Source organism: Symphalangus syndactylus, chromosome 14, assembly GCF_028878055.3.
Source record: "Symphalangus syndactylus isolate Jambi chromosome 14, NHGRI_mSymSyn1-v2.1_pri, whole genome shotgun sequence".
Lineage (NCBI taxonomy): Eukaryota > Metazoa > Chordata > Mammalia > Primates > Hylobatidae > Symphalangus > Symphalangus syndactylus.
In genome coordinates, this window is record NC_072436.2 from 46,356,950 (window position 1) to 46,383,064 (window position 26,115).

Here is a 26,115-nt window from a genome sequence, read left to right on the forward strand (position 1 = left end):
CATCCTGCTGTGCTCCTAGGTAGCAGCAGGTGTTCATTTTATGCTCTGCCCTGTTGGTTATGCTCATTTTATGCTCTACCCTGAGTAGAAATGCTCTCTGCTCATTGTAGAACTCTAGTGACCTCTTAGAAGATGAGGAACAAGGTAGAAGAGGGATCCACCACTCTCAGAAAGAATTCTGTAGAATTAGGAGCTGAACCACAGGGCCAAGTGCCTCCTCCCAGGTGGACCCACTGAGCAGATAGCAGCTGCTACTGTTCCTGCTGGGAGCTGGTATCACTGATGATGATATTCATCATATCACTGATGATGACATTTGTCATGATGACATTCATAACCTCAGTCGTACTTTGAGCAAATGTGGAGCCTTACTTATTTTCAGAGTTTATTCTCTTAGATTTTTTTCTTTTTTTAGACGGAGTCTCGCTCTGTCGCCCAGGCTGGAGTGCAGTGGCACGATCTCAGCTCACTGCAAGCTCTACCTCCGGGTTCATGCCATTCTCCTGCCCCAGCCTCCCAAGTAGCTGGTACTACAGGCGCCCGTCACCACGCCCGGCTAATGTTTTTTTTTTTTTTTTTGTATTTTTAGTAGAGACGGGGTTTCACCGTGTTAGCCAGGATGGTCTCAATCTCCTGACCTCGTGATTCACCCGCCTCAGCCTCCCAAAGTGCTGGGATTACAGGCATGAGCCACTGCACCTGGCCAGATTTTTTTTGTTTTTGTTTTTTTCTGTCCTGGTCCTGTAGAATCAGAGGAAGTGGAAAACACGCATCAGGTATATGAGCACCATGATCATGATTCTTACCTCAGAGGAAAACAGGTGTACCCCTTTCACCAGCTGCCAACATAAATGGAGCTCTGCAGACATTAACAGAGGCTGTAGACTGTCTCCCTTCCCTAGCAGGGCTGGTGCTTGTCCTGACCCACACAGACGGCCTTGCAAGTTAGATTGGGAGTTCGTTTTCTATAAGTCAGATGGATATTTGAGAAAGCTCAGTGGACCCTCTTTTTCATAAATATGCCTGGGCTTCAGTTTTTCCATCCATAGAATGAGGAAGTTGTCATAGATAATCTGGGGATTTGTTTCCAGGTTTTACAATTCCACGATTTATAGTTCTCTGTCCTTTCTTGGTTCTTATTTCAAATTCCCAAATTATTATTCTTATGTTTGTGGGCACAGAATGGGCAGTGAGCCTCTTGTCCCACAGCTAAATCGCACCCTTTATCGGAAAAATATATATGTTGGAAAAACAGCTCTCAATTGTGATGAAATAAATGACAGCCACTTTCAAGGCCAATAACTGAACAATTACAGGAAAGCATTGAATCTTGTGCCAGCATGGCTGCTCCAACCCGAGATGGCTGCATTACAAAGGATATTTATATGTTGGGTTTCAGAATAATAATTCAAGTGCTCAAGAGCCTCATCTTGTGATGTTATCACAAGAATGTCCAGACAATGTTTTCTTTAACTCCAGGAAGAGTGATTTAGAAGGACAGATCTTGCCACATGTGTCCAGCTGCATATTTATTGCTCTTGGAAGAGAATTATTCTGTAAACACAGAAATATCCAAGAATGAATTCTTGAAAGATGATCTTTTCCTTGCTTACAGTTGTCAGGACTGTGTATATGCAATAGTACAAAATTACTGTAATCATAAACCAGGCGGCAATATTTTATTTGCATCAGAAGGTCTGATTCTGGGATTTCACTCTCCTATCTTTTGAAGACTGCAAATTGAACCAAGTTTTCTTAGAGCCTGTGAACCCTTGCTCAGAGTTACATAGCCAACCACTGTACCTATTTTTTTTTTTTTTTGAGACGGAGTTTCGCTCTGTCACCCAGGCTGGTGTGCAGTGGTGCCATCTCAGCTCACTGCAACCTCCATTTCCTGGGTTGAAATGATTCTCCTGCCTTAGCCTCCCGAGTAGCTGGGATTACAGGCATGTGCCAACACGCCCGGCTAATTTTTTTTTTTTTTTTTTTTTTGTATTTTTAGTAGAGACAGGGTTTCACCATGTTGGCCAGACTGGTCTCCAGCTCCCGACCTCAGGTGATCCACCTGTCTTGGCCTCTCAAAGTGCTGGGATTACAGGCATGAGTGATTGCACACAGCCCAGTGTAGCTGTTTAACAACAGAGAAAACTTTCCACTTTTAGCAAATGGAATATTGCCATTTATTCCTGAAGAAAATTGTCTGTGTTTTTAATGCCCTATGGTCGTTTCTCCACACCAGCTATTCCTGTGGTAGGCTTTTTCCCTCCAGGATCATTCTAACATGATTTTATAGGAATGGTCATAAGAGGAGGGCCCGTCACTTGCTGCTTATGCACACTGCGTATTCATCCTAGAAAAATGCAGTGTGTCGGGCATGGAGATGCCTTTTTTTAAACTTTTATTTTAGGTTTGGGGTACATGTGCAGGTTTGTTATATAGGTAAACTGTTGTCATAGGGGTTTGTTGTACATATTATTTCATCACCCAGGTATTAAGCCTAGTACCCAAGTGTTATCTTTTCTGCTCCTCTCTCTCCTCCTAGACCCCAGTGTCTGTTGTTCACCTCTTTGTGTTCATGTGTTCCCTCATTTAGCCCTCACTTACAAGTGAGAACATGCAGTATTTGGCTTTCTGTTCCTGCATTAGTTTGCTAAGGATAATGGCCTCCAGCTCCATCCATGTTCCCACAAAAGACATGATCTCATTCTTTTTTTGTAGCTGCATAGTATTTCATGATGTATATGTACCACATCTTCTTTATCCAATCTGTCATCGCTGGGCATTTAGGTTGATTCCATGTTGTCGGTATTGTGAAGAGTGCTGCAATGAACATTCACGTACATGTGTCTTTATGGTAGAATGATTTGTATTCCTCTGGGTGTATTCCCAGTAATGGGATTGCTGGGTCAAATGGTAGTTCTGTTTTTAGCTCTTGGAGGAATCACTATACTGCTTTCCACAATGGTTGAACTAATTTACACTCTCACCCACAGTGTATAAATGTTCCCTTTTCTCTGCAACCTCGCCAGTGTCCTGTTCCTGTTGGAAGGGCATGAGGTGTTGCCCAGGGAGCCACTGACTGCAGCCACTGCATTTCTGACTATTTGATATCGTTGTTTTGGGAAGTGAGTCTTTCCTTTTATCTTGCTCTCAGGGTACCTGGGCAGCTGCAGGATGATCTTACCCGCAGGGAGCAATGATTCATCCTCAGGGACTTTGGCAGTTTTTCTTGTGCAAGGTCAGCTTGCACTCCCAGTGCAATACTGAGGTCAAGGGTAATAGTGCCCTCGTTGCATCTAATCTCAGGTTTCCCAAGTCAGATCTCCCTCCCTTTTGCCACTGTGATTTCTTCCTATTCAAATCATGAATCATAAAAAGGAGCTCATGGAAAATCTTTTTATAGAAATGGACATATTATTTCTATGCCTGCCTTTCTATTTTGGAGGCAGGGAGAAGGGGAAGATGCAAGGCCGGGTCACAGCTGGACAGGATGGGGGCTCTGGTGCCAGCCCTTACCTGCATTTAAAACTGAGATAGCTTTTTCTGACACAGTAAAAAATAATTCGTGCTTTTCAAGAAGTGGAATGTGACCAGGCGTGGTGGCTCACGCCTGTAATCTCAGCAGTTTGGGAGGCCGAGTCAGGCAGATCACCCGAGGTCAGGAGTTTATCACAACAATGTCCAGACAATGTTTTCTTTAACTCCAGGAAGAGTGATTTAGAAGGACAGATCTTGCCACATGTGTCCAGCTGCATATTTGTTGCTCTTGGAAGAGAATTATTCTGTAAACACAGAAATATCCAAGAATGAATTCTTGAAAGATGATCTTTTCCTTGCTTACAGTTGTCAGGACTGTGTACATGCAATAGTACAAAATTACTGTAATCATAAACCAGGCGGCAATATTTTATTTGCATCAGAAGGTCTGATTCTGGGATTTCACTCTCCTATCTTTTGAAGACTGCAAATTGAACCAAGTTTTCTTGCCACATGTGTGCCAACATGGCTGGAACAGAAAGTTCTAGCCAACATGGTAAAACCCTGTCTCTACTAAAAATATAAAAATTAGCTGGGCGTAGTGGCAGGTGCCTGTAATCTTGGTTACTTGGGAGGCTGAGGCAGGAGAATCGCTTGAACCTGGGAGGTGGAGGTTGCAATGAGCCGAGATCGCACCACTGCCCTCCAGCCTGGTCAAAAGAACAAGACTCTGTCTCCAAAAAAAAAAAAGTGGAATGCATTCAAACACAAAACTGCCCTAGCTAATGAAAAAAAAAAAGAAGGTGTTATCATTGAAAATTATGACTGATTAAAGGGTGAGTTTTAATTATTCATCCAGAGGAATTAGCCACCTTTCAGCTAAAGATGACAGACAGTGGGAAAGTTAATGCCTTTGCGTGCACCCCTTTCAGAGAGTGCTTAATGGGACCTGGATTTTCTCTTCTTTTTGATAGGTTGCTGAAAAGCCAGGAGTCAAAATGACCGAGCGCTTTGACTGCCACCATTGCAACGAATCTCTCTTTGGCAAGAAGTACATCCTGCGGGAGGAGAGCCCCTACTGTGTGGTGTGCTTTGAGACCCTCTTCGCCAACACCTGCGAGGAGTGTGGGAAGCCCATCGGCTGTGACTGCAAGGTACCTGCTGCGGGCCTCTGCGGGTCCCCAGCGCTCCCCTAGGAAACACGGGTTTCTCTGTGGTTTGTGCTGAAGCCCTGATCCACCATTGAAGTCTGTCTCTTGAGCCCCCTCTGAGGGGTGTGGACCCTGCATGTAGCCTTTTGGAAGCTTCTTCCCTCTAGTGAATGTGATCTCTGCCCACAAGCACTGGGTGAGGGCCTTGCCAGGACTTTTGTGCTTAGTGCCTCTAAGTATATTTTCTGTATTCTAGCAATTAGTGCCCTTATCTAACTACCTAGCTGCCTACCAATACTGGAACTTTCTTAAGGGTGGTACTCTCTTCCTCTTGTCTGTTTGCCCCGTGGTGAGTAATGTGGAGCAGGTGCTGTGCTCAGTCAATATTTGATGAATGAATGTGTACATGAGAGAACTAGAGTTGGTTCCTGGATAAATGGGCACATAAAAGCACAAAGTCCTTGGAAGATTGTGGGCTCTTTTCCTTTAAAGAGAGAAGGACAGGATTTGTATTGTTTCCTTTCAATGGGGAAATGTGTTCACGGCTCTCCTGGTATGGCACAGCATGGTTCAGCAGAGACCACTGGTCACTTGTACCGACTGCCCCATGGTTGAGGGTGGTGAACTCTGACCTGCACCTCTCAGCAGACCCTTGTTCCAACCTGGATTGCTGAAGGACACCCTGGGGGACCCATCCATAGCTCTGGGCTCTCTGATACCTTCACCCGCAAACGGCTTCTAAAACACCCCAGTGAAACCCCTCATGTGGCTGTCATCCTGAGTGCCATGAAACTGGCTACAAAATGGGGTTCCTTTGGCATCTCTAAAGGGATTCCCAACTGAATGAGCACCAAGTCAGTTCATGGCATTTTACTATCTCTTTTCTGCTCTCGTTGCTTTGTGCTCTGTAGGGATTTTTGCCGCTCTCCTCACTGGTTGTTTTTTTTTTTTTTTTTTTTTTTTTTGAGACGGAGTCTCACTCTGTCGCCCAGGCTGGAGTGCAGTGGCGCAATCTCGGCTCACTGCAAGCTCCGCCTCCCGGGTTCACGCCATTCTCCTGCCTCAGCCTCTCCGAGTAGCTGGGACTACAGGCGCCCGCCACCACGCCCGGCTAATTTTTTTGTATTTTTAGTAGAGACGGGGTTTCACCGTGGTCTCGATCTCCTGACCTCATGATCCGCCCGCCTCGGCCTCCCAAAGTGCTGGGATTACAAGCGTGAGCCACCGCGCCCAGCCTCACTGGTTGTTAATATCAGCACATTGCCACTGACTAATTGACTTAGGCCATGCCTGCAGTTGGATCATTCTAGCACATCCAACATGTGTTCCTTCTATTTCTCTCTCTGATCACATTATTCTTAGGAAAGACAGGAATCAGAAGGCTGCACCATCACTTTCTGTTCCCAGGGATTTAGTGACAGTTGAGGGATGGTTTCCATCTTGTAGCAAAAGAGACCTCTGCCCTGAGCAGAGACAAAAGAGGTACAGCACCAGCCCCCAAAACCAATGCTGCAGCCCTGTGTCTTTTGGCTTCAGGGCAGATGCTGTGCTGAATGTAAAAGAAACGAAACTCAACAGTGGTATTGTGCCAAACCTTCGAAATACCATAAGCAAAAATAGCTGATCTGGCTACTCTAAAAGTTGTGTATCTTCCTGTATCCCGTCTTGCCTGCTGCATGTCTCACTGTACCTGACGACCTTTCTCAGTCCCTTTTCATGTATTTAACAGGCCAAGCATGAGAGCTCAGCCACCAGACTGCCCAGTTCCAGCCCAGGCTCTGTGTCTCACTTGCTGTGTGGCCTTGGGTCAGTTACTTGACCCTTCCGTGCACATCTTCACATCTATAAAATGGGGAGAACCAGTCCAGGGGCATAGGCCCAAAGCCTATAATCCCAGCACTTTGGGAGGCCAAGGCGGGTGAATCACTTGAGGCTGGGAGTTCGAGACCAGCCTGGCCAACGTGGCGAAACCCTGTCTCTACTGAAAATACAAAAATTAGCTGGGCATGGTGGCGCATATCTGTAATCCCAGCTACTTGGGAGGCTGAGGCACGAGAATCACTTGAACCAGGGAGGCAGAGGTTACAGTGAGCCGAGATCATGCCACTTCACTCCAGCCTGGGACACAGAGTAAGACTCTGTCTCAAAAAAAAAAATTGGGGAGAACCAGGGGTCTGCTTCATAGGGTGGTTCTAATATGTATATACAAGCCCTCGCACTCGTACTCTTCCAGCAGCTGACAGGGTAAGCTCCAGACTGCCACCTTTCTGCTGACTACTTCCTTATTCTTTTTGTGACATGTCCCTTCCACACACCTTTCAGAAGCTTCACCCTCTCTCTTTGTTGCTTTTCATTTTGGAAACATCAATAAAAATGTCCAGTTTGAGGAAGAACTAGATAGCCCGAGAAAAATACAATTATAAAAGCTTTACCTGGAAAAGAAATACTTACGTAGGTGAGAGGTACAGGTATCATCTGGTAAAAGATAAGTCTCACTTTCAAGGACAGATTTTGGATATTTGGGACTAATCATCCCTGACCAGTGGCTGAAATAAAAACAAAACAAAAATCACTTGCTGTTTCTCCAGTGATTTAGTGGAAAGACCCTTAAAAGCAGGCATCCTTCTACGCATGTTTTATGAGCAAATAAACAAGAGTCTCCCAAATGGAGCCAAAATCATCAAGGCTGCTGTCAAGCCAGGAGTGAATTGTGCTGAACTTTTCAACCCAGATTAATGTTTTGAGATATGTGGGGTTACACTGTATGATTTTCTACATTTTGGAATAAAAAGAGACATTGAGTTGAAGCGAGACCTTGGCATTTGGGGCTTTTGATGCTTTAGGCGTGCTTTTTTTGACTTTCAAAAATAATCAGGTAGTTGGGTTTGTAGTGGAAGCAATGATAGAAAAAAATGTTCCTATTTTTTTCTGGAAGTAAAGCCCACAGTCCTGGCAGGCGGGGAGATACCTGATAGAGGAACTGTGCTCTTAGGTCTGGTGGCCAATCTCTTCTCTTAAAATAGCACAGCCACCACAGGCCTCAGCTACTTCCCTCTAAAGGACGTGTTCATGTGTGCGAATTTTAAATGTTGGCATGCCTATGGGAATTAGGCTAATTTGAGAGTCCTGATGTACTTAAATGAGACAGGCAAGATTTCAGAGCCTGTTCTATAGTTTGAACATCCTCTCTATGTAGCCACTGAATTGTAATCTTTATTAAGGTACTCCGGGAAAATGCTGTGATCTCAAAGGGTAAATATTATTCATTTGTATGGCCAGTGTAATAGTGGAGAATAGGCATTGCTAATACAGTTTTATGATCCTCTGACATTACATCCTTCCTGAACGTTTTCTTGGATACCTGTTAGTATTAACAAAATATTTTCGTAGACTGATTACAGAGTTTTTGGGGGATCTACCTGCGTTCTGGGCTTCAAAAATTCAACAAACTAAAGAAAAAATAGGGCTAGGCACAGTGGCCCATGCTTGTAATTCCAGCACTTTGGGAGGCCGAGGCAGGTGGATCACTTGAGGCCAGGAGCTGGAGACCAGCCTGGCCAACATGGCGAAACCCCATCTCTACTAAAAATACAAAAATAAGCTGGGTGTGGTGGCGTGCACCTGTAATCCCAGCTACTTGGGAGGCTGAGGCAGGAGAATCGTTTGAACCTGGAAGATAGAGGTTGCAGTGAGCCGAGATCGCGCCACTGTACTCCAGTCTGGGTGACGGAGGGAGACTCCATCTTAAAAAAATAAAAATAAAAAATAGGCTGGCCAATAACTCCAGAGATGGCTGCTAATACTGTGCATTTAACAAATTGGTGATTTTAAGCCCTGGGCGACACACCTAACACAGACTTTGAATGTTCCCTGGGTCTGCAAGCAATGCCATGAAATTGGATGGGCCACCACACCCACTCATGTGCTTAGGGGGTGTTACAAAGAGAAAAAATAATAATAAACAGAACAAAAGATCTGCAGATCAGAAACTAGCATTCAGGGTTTAGTTTCCAGTAGTAGTCATTGAAACCACTGTGTATCACCTGATAACTTGTTCCAGGCACTTGTAAATGCATGATCTAAATTCCTCCTAACACCCTATAGGTAGGAACTTTTTTCATTCCATTTTATGGAGTAGCGCTGAGGACTAGAGAGGATGAGGATCTTGCCCAGTGTTAACGGGATTAGGAAGTATCTGAGGTACAATTTGAGCCCAGACCCAGAGGGTCCTCACCTAGCATGCTATGCCATCTGCCACCTGCAGCCTCGGGCAGGACCCTGTCTATGTGACTCTCGGGCCAGATGTGGTCCGTCCTTACGAGTAAGAGATGGTGACCACCTGGCCTCAATCAAGTGACCTTCAGTCAAAGGCCCCTACTCTTCTCATGGGCTCCTTTAGATGGTGATGATTACATTGCAGAATTGAGGCTCAAGTTGTTTCACAAACTCTCTTTCCGGTTTTTGTAGTAATTAAATAGGAAACATTGAAGTGATGATCAAATTGGCACAAGTTTAACCCATCGTGCTGTAAAAGTCTCAGCTAATGTTTGGTAATGGACAGAAATGTTCAGTGATATTTTGGCAGAAAGCAACCTGGCAGGGCTCTGAAATAGGAGACGAAGGTTTTTACACATACGGGTTAAATCTAGATGCCCCTGGTATATTTTGGAAGGTTTCTGACCAAGCCTAGTGAAAGGTGTAGGTCAGGTTTGAAAAACCCATCCTTCTGTCCTCGGTGTGACACAGTCCTCCCCTGCTGGTCTTTCTGGATACTTTTCTGGGAAGAGCGCCTACTCCAGTCACATTCTCAGGGTCCAGCCTGCCAACCTGGTGCTTTTTTATTTGTTGGGGTGGCTTTTAAGTTCTCAATGAGCAAATTACCTTTTTGGATCTTCTTCCGTGTAGAATTTGTCCACAGAGTTTGTAACGAGCACTGAAAACATGTATTTATTTGGATTTCCTCCTACAAGAGAAAAATCTGTTTGTGAAGGGAATTTAATCAAGGAGGGTCCTAGGATCAGGAGCAAAGCTGTCTGGATGGATTCCATGAGAAGGGCCTGTCAGTGCATGAAACCAAAAGTTCAGCCACAAGACATAGCAACAGAGGTGCACAGCGCTCAGCAGTGACCTTGCATGCACGGAGGCTGGACCCCCGATCCAAATCTCCCTGGCTCCACCTTCGACGAGCTGCATGAAGGGGACAAGTCCTGCCACCTATAAGCCTCTGTGTCCATGTCTATAAACTGGGGTTCCTAGCTCACGGGACTGTAGGGGTAATTGAGTGAGTTAACGTCTAGGGAGCACCTGTGACATGCCAACGCAGTACTGTCATTTCTGCTGTTGTCCATTTCTCTGCATCATTTTTTGTAAGGATTTGAAAGAATGTACAGTTGGAAACCTGATGATCTTAAGCATAGAATACCTTTTCATAATGCCGAGCATGCATGACATGAGAATCATGTCTGAAGTGAAATCGTATGGATCTGAAGAATGGTTGGTCCCAGCCCTGGTGGAATCAGGTGCGAAGGAGGGAGGATGAGAGCCAGATGTTTCAGTCTGGGTGACCCTGCCACCCAGAGCCACCTTCCATTAACTGAGGGGTCCAGGGCTCCCTCCAGGCCACTTGCCACTAAAGCTCAGCTAAAGTCTCAAAAAGGACACATTCAGAGCCAAGCAACAGGCACAGCCCATGTTAGGAATGTTTCTGAAATGGAAAAATACAAAACCAGAAAGGAAGTGTGTGGGCCTAATCTTACATGTTTATCAACATTTTACTGCAATGTATGACATTTCTGTGAACACAAGATTAGCCTTGGTATTTTTTTCTGGGAAGTATTAAAGACTTTTTTTTCTTTCTTTTTGTTTTCAATTTCTCTCTAGAGGAATTTAAAACCGGATATTTCCATCTTAAAGTTCTTGAGCAAGTCTGTCAAGGTGTCCACATTTCTTACCCTGTTGCCTCTCAGCATCTAAGTGCTATCTCTGTTACACTCATGTTCGCTGTTCACAATGGAGTACTAATGAAATAGCAAAATGAAGCTACTGGCATGGTGCTAATAACTGAAACTAAAAATCGGTTTGGAGCTTTTCTGTTTGGAAAGAGTCACTTGAGCCTGGCATGGTGGCTCACTCCTGTAATCCCAGCGCTTTGGGAGGCTGAGGCAGGAGGATCACTTAAGGCCGAGAGTTTGAGACCAGCCTGGGCAATATAGCAAGACCCCTGTCTCTAAACAGATAGATGATAGATAGACAGACAGAACAGACAGATAGAAGAAAAGAAAAGGGTCACTTGGCACTAGGTCTTCACAGGTAAAGATTCAGAGTGTGGTAGGAAGCACAGGCTCAGGCACCTGGGTCTAATCAATGACAATCTCACTTCTAGGCCTTTTGGTGGCATTTTCTAGTCTACCTCTAAGCTCTAGGGAATCGTGTGGCTAAAATCTTCCCTCGTGCTGAGACTCAGAGAATACCATGTTGGCCAAAATCTCTAAAAAAATCAAACCTGGCAGTATTGAGTTACCTTCCTCTTACCATAAAGTCTTTCCTCACTTCCTCCTTATTGTGAACTTTCTTAAGAAGCGAGTCCAGGAGGAAGCAGTGACATGAATTTTATTAACTTGACTCAGACTTTTAAGAGAACACAAACTGGGCGCCTCATTCAGAGAGTGACAGGGAAACCCTATGGCATAATTAGTTACCTACGAGTTTCCAAATAGGATTTGGAAAGAGACATACAAGCTAGGTAGCCGGCGTGGCACATGGCTTCCCTGAAGCCAGCATTGCCCTGGCCAACGAAGCTTTCCAGAACAGATGAGATTTCAGCTGGGACTTGCAGCCAAGTGGGATTTGGCCTTTTGGGGAGAAGGGAAAGGGCATTCGAAGGCCAGGGACAGAGTATAGTCAAAGGCATGGAGATGAGGAAGAGGGGACCAGAGCAGAGGGTCAGGTTGGAAAGCGAGTTGGGGTCAATCTGCAAAGGGGCTGATGTGCCAGGTAAAAAACAGGAGCACGGTTTAGTTTTGTTGGATCATTTCAGGTGGAAGGGCAGTGGGAATGTTGGAGAAAACACTTTTTGGTGTTGTTACATTGAATCTGCTCATCTATAAGAATAAAACTTTATTTCATAGAGTTATTGTATGGCTCAAAATAGGTATGAAGAATTAAGAAAAAGAATTTTAGATTTAAAAGGGCTGAGAAAATGAAAAAGCACCTACAAAAGTAGAGTGGTAGAGTCACCAACGTGGAGCTTTAAGGTGGCAGATATTCTCATTGATAGGACTGTCTTCATGAGGAAATGTAGGTTCAGCAAGTGACACATTGAGGCAGCTCTTCTCATTATTAGCTGTGGTCTAAATAATGACTTATACTAACATCCACTGAGCAATTACAATACATACCAGCAACTGTTATACATGCTTGTCACAGCCAGTAGTGGGTCCATTATTCCTGCTGTACAGGTCAGAAATCTGGTAGGAGAGGTTAAATTACTTGCCCATGGTGATGTACCTGGCATAGGGCGGAGCCAGGATTTAAGTTTAGTCAATCTGGCATTTGGGCCCTTGAATTGAACCCCTAGGGTGAAATAACCGAGCAATTTAATCACGTGCTCCTGGGATCCCAGAGGGGCAGGCGCTTGGCCCACAGTGGTACAAGAGATGTGGACTGTGGGACCTCATGCTCTCCCATCCTGCTTGCATGCAGCAGGCATTCAGGCATTTCTGGCCCAGGAAGCCCACCACCCTGTACTGCAGCAGCGAGGTGGGCCAGTTCTGTTCCCACTGAGGACCCACCAACAACAGTGATGCAAGCTTGTTTATAGAGTATTTTTAGTTATTGTACACCACAAAACTTAAGAACGTGAGCATAGGTTAATATTTATCTTCAGGGAAAAGAGTTTCCTTTAGAAGGTTTTAGAATTAGGAACTGCTGCATGCATATTCACTCAGGAATGCGTGTGTGTGCAGTTCATAGAGGTAGCTGAGGGAGACATTGTGGAGCTGAGTGCAGACGGCCCCAGGGAATGATGCCGAAGATAACGGAGCCCTGGTAAGGAGAAGGCACTTTGTGGAAGGCACTCTGTCTTCTGTTTCTTAGGACAAAACCTGGATCTCTGCATGCCCCAACCTGAATGGGATGGGGAGCACTTTCAGGTGTCCACTCTACACCAGCCTGAAGGGAAAGGGCAGCATCTGGCAGGAGCCAAGGCGCGATGGTTCCCAGGGGATATAGCAGACCAGGTTGTCCTGAGAGAATGCAGCCTGCACCTTGCGAGGTGGGATCCGATAGAGCAGGGTGGGGGAGAGAGGCTGCGCCTGCAGAAGATCTCCAAGTCTTGCATGGATGCTTAGTCCAGTAACATGTGGATAATATCCACATTTAGAGGGACTGTTTCAAGTGTCACATGTCAATGAATCAGTCTTAAGCTGTAGCTATTGCATTTTTGTGCCATAAATATTAACTGTAGGAAAAATTGAATTCTGCAGTGCCTTGGACCCATGTGCATGTCTTAGCCAGCTTTTCCATGTCTGTCCAGGCACGCTGATGTGCTCTTTCCTCCATCTGGGGACTTAATGACCAGAGCGCTGGCTGTGGTGACATCTAGTGGCTTCGCTCTCATGTTGACTTTGGAGATTTCTCTCTCAGATTTTCTTGAAGGTCGGTCCCAAAAGGCAAATTTCCCAGAAAGCGTATTTATTTTCCTTCTCTTGTCACGGATAACTTGCCACCCCTCTGTGTGCAATGCCTCCTCCCTGGGCAGGGCAGCCACCATGTAGCAGCAACCATCTTCCCAGAGAGAGGCCAAGGATCTCCTCCCCTCTCCCTGGCGCCTGCTCCTCCGGATCTCTTGTCCCAGCCAGACAGTGACTCTTGGGTCATGGAAAACAATCTGCAGCTTTTCCCCAAACGAGCAGTCCTCTATGAGGTGGCTCGCCTGCACGGGGGGACAGAGATAACTTCTGAAAAGGTGTTTTTCACCTACTACATGACAATCAAGACTTACTTTTTTTTCTTTTGGAGACAGTTTCACTCTTGTTGCCCAGGCTGGAGTGCAATGGCGCGATCTTGGCTCACTGCAACCTCCACTCTCCACCTCCCGGGTTCAAGATTCTCCTGCCTCAGCCTCCTGAGTAGCTGGGATTATAGGCATGCATCATCACGCCTGGCTAATTTTTGTATTTTTAGTGGAGATGGGGTTTCACCACGTTGGCCAGGCTGGTCTCAAACTCATGACCTCAGGTGATCTGCCCACCTCGTCCTCCCAAAGTGCTGGGATTACAGGCCTGAGCCACCTCGCCTGGCCAAAACTTACTTTTTTATTCTTTTAATTGTGGTAAAATACACAGAACATCACACTTACCTTCTTAACCACTGTTAAGTGTACTGTTCAGTAGTAAGTGCATTCAGATTGCTGTGCAACCAATCCCCAGAGCTTTTGCTTCTTGCAAATCTGAACTACTACCCCCATCAAACCCATTTACACCTAGTATTCCATTAGTGGAACGCTAAGCATGTGGGAGTTATGTGTATCTTACTGCTCAAGATCATCACCAAGGTCTGATTGCAGAAATTCAAAAAATTGCAACCTCAGGCATGAATGGGTTAGAGAACCCAGTGGGTTACAGAACACATTCTCACTCCCATTCCCCTCTCATCTCACCCCTGGCAACCACTCTTCTACTTTCTGTCTCCATGAAAGTGACTTCCCTAAGTATCTTACATGTGTGAGATCATGCAGTATTTGTCCTTTTGTGACCGATTTGTCATTTCACTTAGCATCATGTCCTCAAGGTTCATCCACGTTGTAGCATGAGTCAGAATTCCTTTCCTTTCTAAGGCTGAATAAAATTCCGTTGCATGCACAGACCACATTTTGTTTACCCCTTCACATGTTGATAGACGCCTGGCTCGCTCCCACCTTTTGGCTAGGTGAATAATTCTTCAAGGAACGTGGATGTACAAATGTATCTTTGAGACCTTACTTTCATTTCTTTGGGGTATATCCAAAAGTAGAATTGCTGAATCATCTGGTAATTCTACTTTTAATATCTGCCATGCTGTTTTCCATACAAAATTTATTCTTAATGCATTTCTTCCACAATCAGCATTCTAACAGTGATAACATGAATAAAATCTCCATCTCTTCTTAAATTAGGCTGATTACTGTTTTGGGTGGTTAGGACTTCTAATGATTCGTTCAATTTTATTCAAAGTCTAAACAAAGGCAATACTGAGCCACATTCATTTAGGTACAAAATACGTTCTAGAAAGTTGACAGAGTTTGGTCATTTCTGGATTTTTTTTGATGGACACACACACACATCTCCTCAAGGCTATCTGTTTTGAAAGCGAAGAGTAACACAGACCCGACCAGGATTTTGTCTGGGCTGGTTCAGTGGAAATAACTTTTGCATCAGGAGAACTTGAGCTCGAAGCTTGGCTTAGCTCCGTGCCAGGTATGTGACTGGGCAAGTTATGGAACTTCTCTGACCTTCAGTAATAACATTTACCTTGCAGGGCTGTGCTGTGCCTGGAGCTCACAGATGGGGTAATGATGGTCATCACTAGTGTTTCAGATGTCTTTTTGAAGCCGGGGCATGTGCATGGAAAGAATGGAGACCATGCCTGTTCCTGAACGATGATGATGTCCATGTGGATTGGGGGCTTTGCTGTTTCTCAGGAGTTTGCATGTGTAGACATCAACTCAAATCAAAGCAGTTTGTCCTCTATTTCACTTGTCAAAATAACCAATAAAGCACAGGTGATTTTCCCCCCAGATTTCTGAAAATACTTTAAGCTAAAAATACGAAAGACAGGTTAGCCCTCTGCCCCCAACTCCTAGTGCGTGCCCAGTTTGTGTTCTCAAGGATGGAGAGGGCTTGGGCATTTCAGCAACCTGTCCCCGAGTCCCCCTGAGAGGCAGTGCCTACCCCAGGGGACCCACGATACCCAGAGGTGCTGGGCTCAGGTGAGAACTAATTCCGCAGAAACAAGGGCATTTAGTCTGGCTTTCAGAGCACCCTACGCTCCTCTCACCTTCATTCCTTTTGTTTTGAGACGAAGTCTCCTTCTGTCACTCAGCCTGTGCAACCTCCACCTCCCAGGTTCAAGCGATTCTCCCACCTCAGCTTCCCAAGTAGCTGGGAATAAAGGCATGCACCACCACGCCCGGCTAATTTTTGTATTTTTAGTGGAGATAGGGTTTCGCCATGTTGGCCAGGCTGGTCTTGAACTCTTGACCTCAGGCAATCCTCCCGCCTCCTTCTCTCAAAGAGCTGGGATTACAGGCGTGAGCCACTGTGCCCGACCTCTCCTTCATTCTTTATCATCTTGCGTCAGCAATAATCCTATTCCCAGATGTTCTAGGAAGCAAACTTCTAACAGGGATAGCACAAGAGGTCACCCCTCACAAAGGCCATAGTCATGACTGTCTTCAAAGTGTCTCAGCGTTCACATTTTTTAAATTCCTTGAACTAAAACAAAATGTGCAAAGAGATCACCAAATCAAATAACTTTAGTTTGGTTCCAGGTTCCAGGAAAACACACATACCCACACACATGCGCGCGCGCACACACACACACACACACACACACAGATACTTCAGCAAAAGAGAACTGTTTGTTCTAGCTTTGGTTCCGAGTTAGTTGGTGTTTTAGGACTTTCTAATCAAGGCCAAGATCCATGTCTTCACATCCTACATTCAGCATAACTCCAGCTTCGACTTCGGTTTCAGTAACAGAGACATCGTGGGCAGGCTCTTCTTCAGGGCCATCGCATGAACAGCCCTCCTGCGCCCTGTTCAGGATACCTACCAACTGGAAGCCTGCTCAGGAAACCGTGCAGAGCCTAATATTCTGTTTCTGCCTCATGAATAAATGGATAATGATTTGGGGTCAGAGCTGGGAACACAAAGACAGCAATAGAAACATATCCTTTCTAAGATAAAGCTGGGCATAAAGAGATTGTTATTTTAATTTTGTATTGGCACTTTAAAAATGCTGTGTGTCACCTTCAAATATGGAAGTTTCTCTTATTCCTCAGGCAAGATGAAGCCAGTTGTGGAGTCGAGTTTTCTGCGGGGCTCCTTTCTGTCTCTCATCTTTTACTCAAAAGCATGCATCTGTCTTCTCAGGGCCTCTCCCATGTGTGCCCAGTTTTTGTCTCACTTCTCCCACCCTCACCTCCCTCCACTCCCACATCCTTACCCGTCCCCCAGTCCAAGCACTTCACTTTCCTGTTGAAAAGCAGCTCCCCACTGCGTTCAGGATCAACAGAATCTCTACGTAGACATAAAAGGCAAAAAGGCAGCCATATGTTCCGGTCCAGCCAGGCCGGGTGGCCCTCCCACCTCGCCCCTGGCCTGTGGTTCCCTCCAATCTGACATGCCCCCCGTCCCCAGATCTTCTGTGTTTGTGCTCCTTCTCTGCCTGAAATTCCCCTCCACCACCAGCTCACTGCCACCCACAGAGGTAGCACCCACACACGCAGTCTCTCCTGACCCTCTCCCACCAAACAGTCCTTGGGCCTCCTGTGAACATCCCGACACCCAGAGCCTCTCTGCCATGCCAGTGACCACAGTGATCTGAGTTGGGCAGGGCTCCCTCAGCCAAGGACGTCCTATAGTCTGTTTCTCTGTCGCCGGATGTGGTGTGAGACGAATTGATAGGTGTTCATGTTTTCTGTTTCTCTTTCTTGCAGGCAATACATAAGGGAAATCCCTTTGTTTTTTAGAAGCATCTCTCACACACAGACATGTGCATACATGCACATCTGTCTAACCTGTTGCTCTAAAATGCAGCAAGAGAAAAACAGCCTAGTCTTAATTGATTTCAGCAGTTAGGTGGTCCTGGGGTATGAATGTGGGTGCGCCAGGGTGCCTCGGCCCAACTTCTTTCCTTGTTTGCTCTGCAGATTCGCAAGGGGCCCCTATGCTATGGGTCCAAGCCCTCCTGTCCTGCCTCTGACTGTCTTGTGTGGTCTGGCCCCACAGGACTTGTCTTACAAGGACCGGCACTGGCATGAAGCCTGTTTCCACTGCTCGCAGTGCAGAAACTCACTGGTGGACAAGCCCTTTGCTGCCAAGGAGGACCAGCTGCTCTGTACAGACTGCTATTCCAACGAGTACTCATCCAAGTGCCAGGAATGCAAGAAGACCATCATGCCAGGTCAGGAGACACTCCTTTCTCATGCATGAGCCAGTCTAGCTTCAGGCCTTGTGCACGTTCCTCTGACCCCCCTGTTCACATTGACTTGGTTCCAGACACTCGTGTTGACTTTCCAGTTTGACCTTGAACTACAGAGGAGTATTTAGAGTACTTACGAAGCAGGGACATACGGGTTCTATCATGGGCAGTAACGGGATCTTTTTGCTGTGCACATGGGGCAGTGTTATGCAGTCAAATTGCTAGAGTAAGTGAATGGTGGGCATCCCCCTTAAAAATACATCTCCTGCCTCAGCCCCCACTTTCCCACCACCATAGATGGTTTCTGTTAGGTAACATGGGGTACCTTAAATGGCGCCATACCTTAAGATGGGGCTGGTTCCAGGTTCTTCTCCCCTCCTTGACTGGGCACTGTCTGAACCCGCCAAAGGAGGGCCAATCAGAAAGAAGCATCTCCCGCCTTCCCTTGGGCCCGCCCCTAGCCCAATCCACATAGGCCCAAGGGATATAAAACCCAGCACACCAGCAGCCCTCTCTCTCTTCTCTTCCTTCTCCGCTCAGTACCTCCAATAATGATCTCTTGACCGCGACCGGTGTAGTTTGACCTCCGCCCGGCCCCTTTCAGTTTCTCTTTTCTTCCCTTCTACCTGCTGAATTTGTACTCTTTCAGTTATTTCACCAAGCGTGCATGGTGCCCTTGCGTGCCAGGCACTGGGCTCGAGCTGAGCATTCGTAGGGTGTGAGCCAAGGTGCACCTGGTCCTCTGCCCTTGTAGAGTTGGTGTTCTAGATGGACAGTCAAAAAGGGCACAGCCGCAACTGGGCCAGGTGCCGAGGATGGCAATAAAGGTGCCTTGTGTGTTGATGGGACTGCGTCCCTCATGGTTTTTTTGTGTGTGTATGTGGGGGGAGTTATTTGTTTTGTTTTGTTTTTTACATAGGAGAGCAGAATCTTTTATTTTAAAAAGCAAAGTGGACAAAAATATATGGAATTTCAAAATACAGAAAGAAGCTGGGTGTGGTGGCTCATGCCTGTAATCCCAGTACTTTGGGAGGCTGAGGTGGGTGGATCACTTTAGGTCAGGAGTTTGAAATCAGCCTGGCCAACATGGTTCAGTGGTGCAATCTTGACTCACTGCAACCTCTGCCTCCCAGGTTTAAGAGATTCTTCTGCCTTAGCCTCCTAAGTAGCTGAGACTATAGGCGTGTGCCACCACATCCGGCTAATTTTTGTATTTTTAGTAGAGACGAGGTTTCATCACGTTGGTTTGCTTTGTTTTTGATAATAAAGAAATGCTGAAGAGACTGACATGGGAAATAGTTTAGAAAGATATGTAGGATGCCAGATGTGGTGGCTCACCCCTGTAATCCCAGCACTTTGCAAGGCTGAGGAGGGCGGATCACAAGGTCAGGAGTTTGAGACCAGCCAGGCTAACACGGTGAAACCCCGTCTCTACTAAAAATACAAAAAATTAGCCGGGTGTAGTGGTGGGCGCCTGTAGTCCCAGCTACTTGGGAGGCTGAGGCAGGAGAATGGCCTGAACCCGGGAGGCGGAGCTTGCAGTGAGCCGATATCAAGGCACTGCACTCCAGCCTGGGCGACAGAGCTAGACTCCGTCTCAAAAAAAAAAAAGTTATGTAGGATAAGGAATAATCATTTTTAAAAAAGGCAAGGAGGTAATTTGACCTTCGGTAAGATGGTTTCTTACTGCTACTACATTTCTCTGGTTAATGTAACTTCAAAACAACTGTGACACACTATGAAGAAAAATGCCCAGGCTGACACAGCCCCAGCCCTGTTGGCAGCTGTAAGGGAAGACAGCTGTGGAAGCGCTGCGTGGTGACTTTAGATGGGGCAGCTCCAGGCAGGAAGGCCTCTTCTAAGATCACGTGGATCCTACAGAGGCTGAAAACTCGGGCCCCAGTGATGTGCGACAGTGCAAATGAGAACTGAAGCCCGCAGAAAGCCAGGCTGACCTGTGTCCTGCCCCACAGGGAGTCACTGCAGAGACACAACACTCTTGGTAACAATAAGAACCACAACATTAATTGAAAAATAAATTAAACCCTTACTAGTTTCCTGAACAAGGGCCCAAGGAAGCTTCCACTGGGAACTCTAGGGGCTAAAGACTTTAACTGTTAGCACCAACCATGACATAAAAAATATGCATATTTCCCGGATTTTGAATTTTTCACCTGTCTTGACTTTCTGTGTTAGTCAGGTTCTCCATAGAAACAGAATCAATCAAAGAAATGTATACACTTAGATACATATATATGGAGAGAGAGAGAGAAAGATATATTTCAAGGGATTGGCTCATGAGATTGTGGAGGTGGTAAGTCTGGAATCTATAGAACAGGCCAGGAGGCTGGAGGCTCAGGGGAGATGATACTGCGGTTCCAAATGGGAGCATTTGAATTCCGTAGGGCAGCAGGCTGGAAATTCAGGCAGGGTGTGTCTATTGTAGTCTTGAGAAGAATTAGTTGCCCTCAGGGAAACCTTAGTCTTTGCTCCTAAGGCCTACTACCGATTAGATGAAGCCCAGCTCTGATACGTGGGTAACGTGCTGCACTCGAAGCTTACTGACTTAGATGTTAATCACATCTAAAAAACACCTTCACGGCGACAAGTAAACCTGTTTTTGGCCAAACAACTGGGTACCAGAGCCCAGCCACACTGACACATAAAATTAACCATCACACCTTCTCTTTCTCATGGTGTTTACTGGGGGCAGGGCGGGGCGGAAAGAAAAGAAAAACATGATCAGATAAGAAGTAAAAACCTAATGTTCAGTGAGAGGTAACCCATACTGAATATTTGAGAATTAACTGGCCAGCAGTCTGTTCTATTAAGGAATGAGGGAAGCTGGAATTCAGGCTCTGTGGTAAGAAATGCTGTGAAGTAATAATAACAACACAGCTACAGCTACCAGCCCCTGAGCACACACACAGGGGTTAGACACTCTGCTGCTTTACAGAATCCCATTTAATCTTCAGTGTCCCCTGGGTTGGATAGCTTCATCCCCATTTTATAGGTGCCTCTGCCAGAAGAAACGGACTCGGCACCAAAGGCAGGGCATCTAGAAGAATCCTGGTGTATGCAAAACAAACAAACTACCACCAACAAAACGCTGAATCAAAGCACTTGCTTGCCTGGGTTTGATTTCTAAAAGTATTAGAACCCATTCGAGATGAATATGGGTTACAGCGTCAGTGCACAGCTTTTGCAGTGAATTTACATTTAGAAGACAAGTGAAAAACTCACCCACCAGCTCCACATCCCCACACAAGTAAGTTTCCTGATGACTAATCAGGAAACTGGAATATCATCAGTAACCCCAGTGCTGGGGTTTACCAGCTCTCGCGCCCCTATTAGCAGACGTTGCTTACAGATGCACCACAGCCTCTGAGCAGACTCAGGTAGCGATTCGATTCTGTCTCCAACCCTGCAACCAAATTTCTGGCTCCTCATTTGACTTTTTTTTTTTTGAGCCAGGATCTCGCTCTTTCGCGCAGGCTGGAGAGTAGTGGTACGATCACTGCTCACTGCAGCCTTGACCTCTCGGGCTCAAATGATCCTCCCACCTCAGCCTCCTATGTATCTAGGACCTCAGGCACACACCACCACACCCGGCTATTTTTTTTTTTTTTTTGGTAGAGACAGGGACTCCCTATGTTGCCCAGGCTGGTCGCCAACTCCTGGGCTCAAGAGATCTCCCGCCTTAGCCTCCCAAAGTGCTGAGATTACAAGGCTGAGGCACCGCAGCCAGCCTCATTTGACTATTTGAATCAGATTAAGACATCCCTTCTTCAAGACTGCACTTCGTCTGCGGGAGACTTGGTTCAGTGTGCGATTCAGTTAGGAGAAGGAACGCTCCTGCCACCTGCCGGTATTGCTGCATATGACCACGCAGGCCTCCGGCCACTGCTGTCGCCATGCCTCAGAGGTGCACGTGCCATGTCCCTGAGTCTCCAGGTGCCCCGTGCATTCTCTGCACGTAGAGTTGCCCTCGAACTGGTGTTGATCTGATAAGACTTATTTCTGAACTCGAAAAGAATGCCGTGAGAGTCATAATTGCCCCATATTCATTGGCAAAATCCTTTGGTATCTGGGCTGCTTGATCAGAATGAAGGTCAGAGATCCAAAGAGCAAGTGACAAAAGTATGCATGGAGGTTGAAGAAAGTCTTTGTGAAGTCAAAGCCCTTCCACTATTTTTACTTGAATTTCAATTGCTTCATGTAATGTTCGTTTTAGCATTCATCACCCCACAATTGAATTCCATAGATTGTACAGCTTAGTTTTGAATTTTAAGATCACTGAGTGTCACCATCCCAAATTCCCTCTCACACATTGCCCCCCAATACACACCCTACTTATTTTATATAATCTCAAATGTCTGGTCTTGGAAGTACAGGAAGCTGAGAAAATGATCCTAAATAACAATCATGTGATAATTCTCAGCACATTCGTAATTACTGGAGGACAGACATTTCATGACCAACTTTCTAGCCAGCTAAAATACAACCCATAGCTTTGGCCTTGGGACCATAAGATTTTGGGGCTGAGCTCTACAGACTAGTCTTATAGATTCCTATAAGCCTCCTGTGTTACTGCAGCTGCTTCCACCAGGTCTGGAGCGGGCAGTCCCCCTGTTGGCTTGATTCCCCATGACTCCCTGACCTCCAGTTGAAGTCACATGTATGTGACCCTCATGCCACAGTCCCCAGGGATTGGCAACATTTTTCCTTCAAAAGCCAGATAAATATTTGGGGCTTTGTGGACCATACCGTCTCTGTCACAACTACTCACCTACTACAACTACACAGCAACTGCACACAGCTGCACACTACTCGGCCGTCTAGCGTGAAAGCGGATGTAAACAATGGAAGTAAATTAATGGGCGTGGCTGTGTTCCAATAAAACTTCATTTGAAAAGCAGGCAGCAGTCTGGATTTGGTCCTTACACAGTGGCCAGGCCCCTCAACTAGTCCAGGCACTTACAACACTTTCCTGTTTCTTTGTCCATAATACTCATTTCCCCAGATCGTTCTTTACATTTGCTTTATACGAAGGGTACTTGTTTATATGCCTATCTGGAATCATCTCTTGCTGTAAATAGATACATTTCTTTCTGGCAAACAAAAACGAAAAAAATGTCAGTCTTTGAACAAACACCAAGCATTTGCAGTGAGTCCAGCTTGGTGGTGGCAGGGGTGACCCATAAGTGTTTCAGTTCTCTAGAGCTCCTCAGTTCACTTGGAGAAATGGTAGCAACGTATCAAATGCTAATAGTTATTCAAAAGACAATGGATGGTGCAGGTTTAGGCAATTACTAAATGGGATGGACAAGTAACACATGAAGATTTCAGCCAGGCATGGTGGTGTGCACCTGTAGTTCTAGTTTCTCAGGTTGAGGCAGGAGTTTCCCTGGAGCCCAGATGTTCAAGGCTGCAGTGAGCCAGGATCGCACCACTGCACTCCAGCCTGGGTGACTGAGCGAGACCGTCTCGAAAACAAAAAAAAACTACATGTAGGTTTTAATTATAGCACTTAGTACAGTGCATAAAACTACCAAGATACATCACAACTTGGTTCAACAGGCAGTATGTAAAGTGAGTGTTGTAGAGGCAGCTCACTGAATCAGGTTCAAGGTTCCAGGTTCATTCACACTCCAGCTATTTCCATCCTGCTGCGAACCAGACAGGGTGTTCATTATCAGGTGTGCAGTAGGTGAATACAGTCCCTAGACTCCAAAAGTCATGCTCCATGGGAATTCATCGGAGCTATGCCACACTTCTCTTTATACTTTGCATTGCTGAGAGAGACTTAACTTTTTTTAGATTTAACATTCCTAACCATGATATTCAATAAATAAATGTTCAGTACCTAAAACGTACATGTGTTGTTCTAGGAGCTGGGTGTACAGTAGTGAACCAAAAGACAAAGTCCATGCCCTGCACAAAATAGGAATTACCTCCATTTAGAGGCGGGCCTTCAAGAGCTGAAGTGACTTGCTCTGGTCATAAAACTAGAGGGCAGCAAGCTCAGTGGGTGGATTGCTGGGACTCCACACCCCTCTAACCATAACTCTGCTGTGTTCCTCTTGACACTGATGACAGGTACCCGCAAGATGGAGTACAAGGGCAGCAGCTGGCATGAGACCTGCTTCATCTGCCACCGCTGCCAGCAGCCAATTGGAACCAAGAGTTTCATCCCCAAAGACAATCAGAATTTCTGTGTGCCCTGCTATGAGAAACAACATGCCATGCAGTGCGTTCAGTGCAAAAAGGTATCTCAGATTCCCCCTTGGCCCTTGCACGTTCTGGCTGATTTGCCTCCATGGTCCATGTCTGTCAGTTCTCTTTCCAAAAACAAGGATACCTGTGATACTTAAATGGCGTGGGAGCTGTGCCTGTCCTGCCTTACATTCCAAGCATTTATCCATTAGGTCTGGGTGCCCATCCTTCTTTCAAAGACATCAACACTGTTGAGCTCTGTGATCAAATCGTTTAACCCTGCCTTCTTCTAGACCATTTCTAAATATGTTCTCATGTCGATGACCTGTGGTTAGAGGGAAGGGGAGCCACTATCCCAAAGCTGTCTTGTTCAGCTTCTCTCCATGAATAAAACAAGAAAACAACTGCAAGCTTGAGAGGGAGAGAAGGATGGAAGGAAGAGCAGGGAGAGGAAGGGAGGGAGCAGGGAGGAGAGAGAGAGACGGATGTGAGAAGAAAAGTAAAGGAGAAAAGTCTGTCCCCGTGGATATGGGACAGATCATTTATTAACTGCATCTACTCTGGCCGGGCATGGAGGCTCACGCCTGTAATCCCAGCAGTGTGGGAGGCCAAGGCTGGTGGATCACCTTAGGTCAGGAGTTCAAGACCAGTCTGGGCAACATGGTGAAACTCCATCTCTACTAAAAGTACACAACTTAGCTGGGTGTGGTGGTGCACATCTGTAGTCCCAGCTACTCGGGAGGCTGAGGCAGGAGAGTCGCTTGAACCTGGGAGGTAGAGATTGTAGTGAGCCAAGATTGCACCACTGCACTCCATCCTGGGCGACAGAGCGAGACTCCATCTCAAAAAATTTAAAAAATGAAAATAAATAAACTTACCTACTCGATAATGTGCCATTCCAGTCATGGCTCTGTTAGGGTTAAAGAAAGAAAGGGAACTGCATATCTGTAGGAAGCCATCTATCTGCCCAGTTGCCCCCTGACCTACACCCTTCAGGGTGTAGCTTAGTTTTCTGCTGTGCCCTCTGACTCTTACACACACGCAACTCTTATTATGCTGTAGCTTCCAGCGTCTCTGTTTTGTTAGGATTTGTGTCAGCCTGTTGAGTGGCACCCTCCCACTGCTGACTCGCCCTGGGCAGTGCCAGCTGTGGAACTCATCACAGGTTCTGTTTGCTCTCATCCTCTTATTGACTCTGCTCACCCAGCTTCTGCTGTTTTGCCCTTGGGCCCTCTACCCTTGCATCTGGGCCATGGAGAAACATCCCTGATACTGCTACCTGTACCTGGCTGGCCTAGGCAAGAATGTCCCCACCTTGCCCGCACCTTTTCTAAGTGCTGAGTATTCTTACCAATTTCCAAATTTCCATTCAGCCTTTCTCTCATTTCCATTTGTTCTTTTTTTTGAGACAGAATCTCACACTGTCACCTGGGCTGGAGTGCAGGGGCTTGATCTCAGCTCACTGCAACCTCCACCTCTTGGGTTCAAGCAATTTCTCCTGCCTCAGCCTCCTAAGTAGCTGGGATTACAGGCATGCATCACCATGCTCAGCCGATTTTTTTGTATTTTTAGTAGAGCTGGGGTTTCAACATGTTGGTCAGGCTGATCTCAAAATTCCTGACCTCAGGTGATTGACCTGCCTCCACCTCCCAAAGTGCTGGGATTACAGGTGTGAGCCACCACGCCTGGCGCCATTTGTTCTTTACTGTTATTTTAAATTTCTCTTTATTTCCTCTCCTTTTATGCTTCTGTTTTTTTCTTTTTTTGAGACAGTTTCACTCTGCCACCTGGGCTGTAGTACAGTGGCATGATCTCAACTCACTGCAACCTCTGCCTTCCGGGTTCAAGCGATTCTCCTGCCTCAGCCTCCTGAGTAGCTGGGATTACAGGCAGGTGCCACCACCACACCCACCTAATTTTTGCTTTTTTTTGTTTTTTTTTTTGTTTTTAGTAGAGATGGTGTCTCACTTTGTTGGCCAGACTGGTCACGAACTCCCGTTTTTTCTTTATTCTTAGATTGAGCTCTCATTCCTGCTTTTATTTTAGGAACCCTCTTCCCTGTTCTCTCCCCTTTTCATTTTTATTTTGG

The 26,115-nt window shown here is 46.1% G+C and overlaps 1 protein-coding gene and 1 long non-coding RNA gene across 2 annotated transcripts in view; one reads left to right on the forward strand and one right to left on the reverse strand.

Moving 5' to 3' along the window:
• Window positions 1-26,115, forward strand: part of FHL2 (four and a half LIM domains 2) — a 39,582-nt gene that overhangs the window by 8,688 nt on the left and 4,779 nt on the right. Inside the window, 3 exon segments of the mRNA XM_055243972.2 lie at window positions 4,452-4,631; window positions 17,618-17,792; window positions 23,910-24,079. Coding sequence (XP_055099947.1) covers window positions 4,452-4,631; window positions 17,618-17,792; window positions 23,910-24,079 — 525 coding nt within the window.
• Window positions 1,000-10,167, reverse strand: LOC134732357 (uncharacterized). The gene is made up of 3 exons (XR_010115417.1): window positions 9,510-10,167; window positions 7,080-7,174; window positions 1,000-3,782 (listed from the first exon to the last, which is right to left on the reverse strand). It is a non-coding gene; the product is annotated as an uncharacterized lncRNA (long non-coding RNA).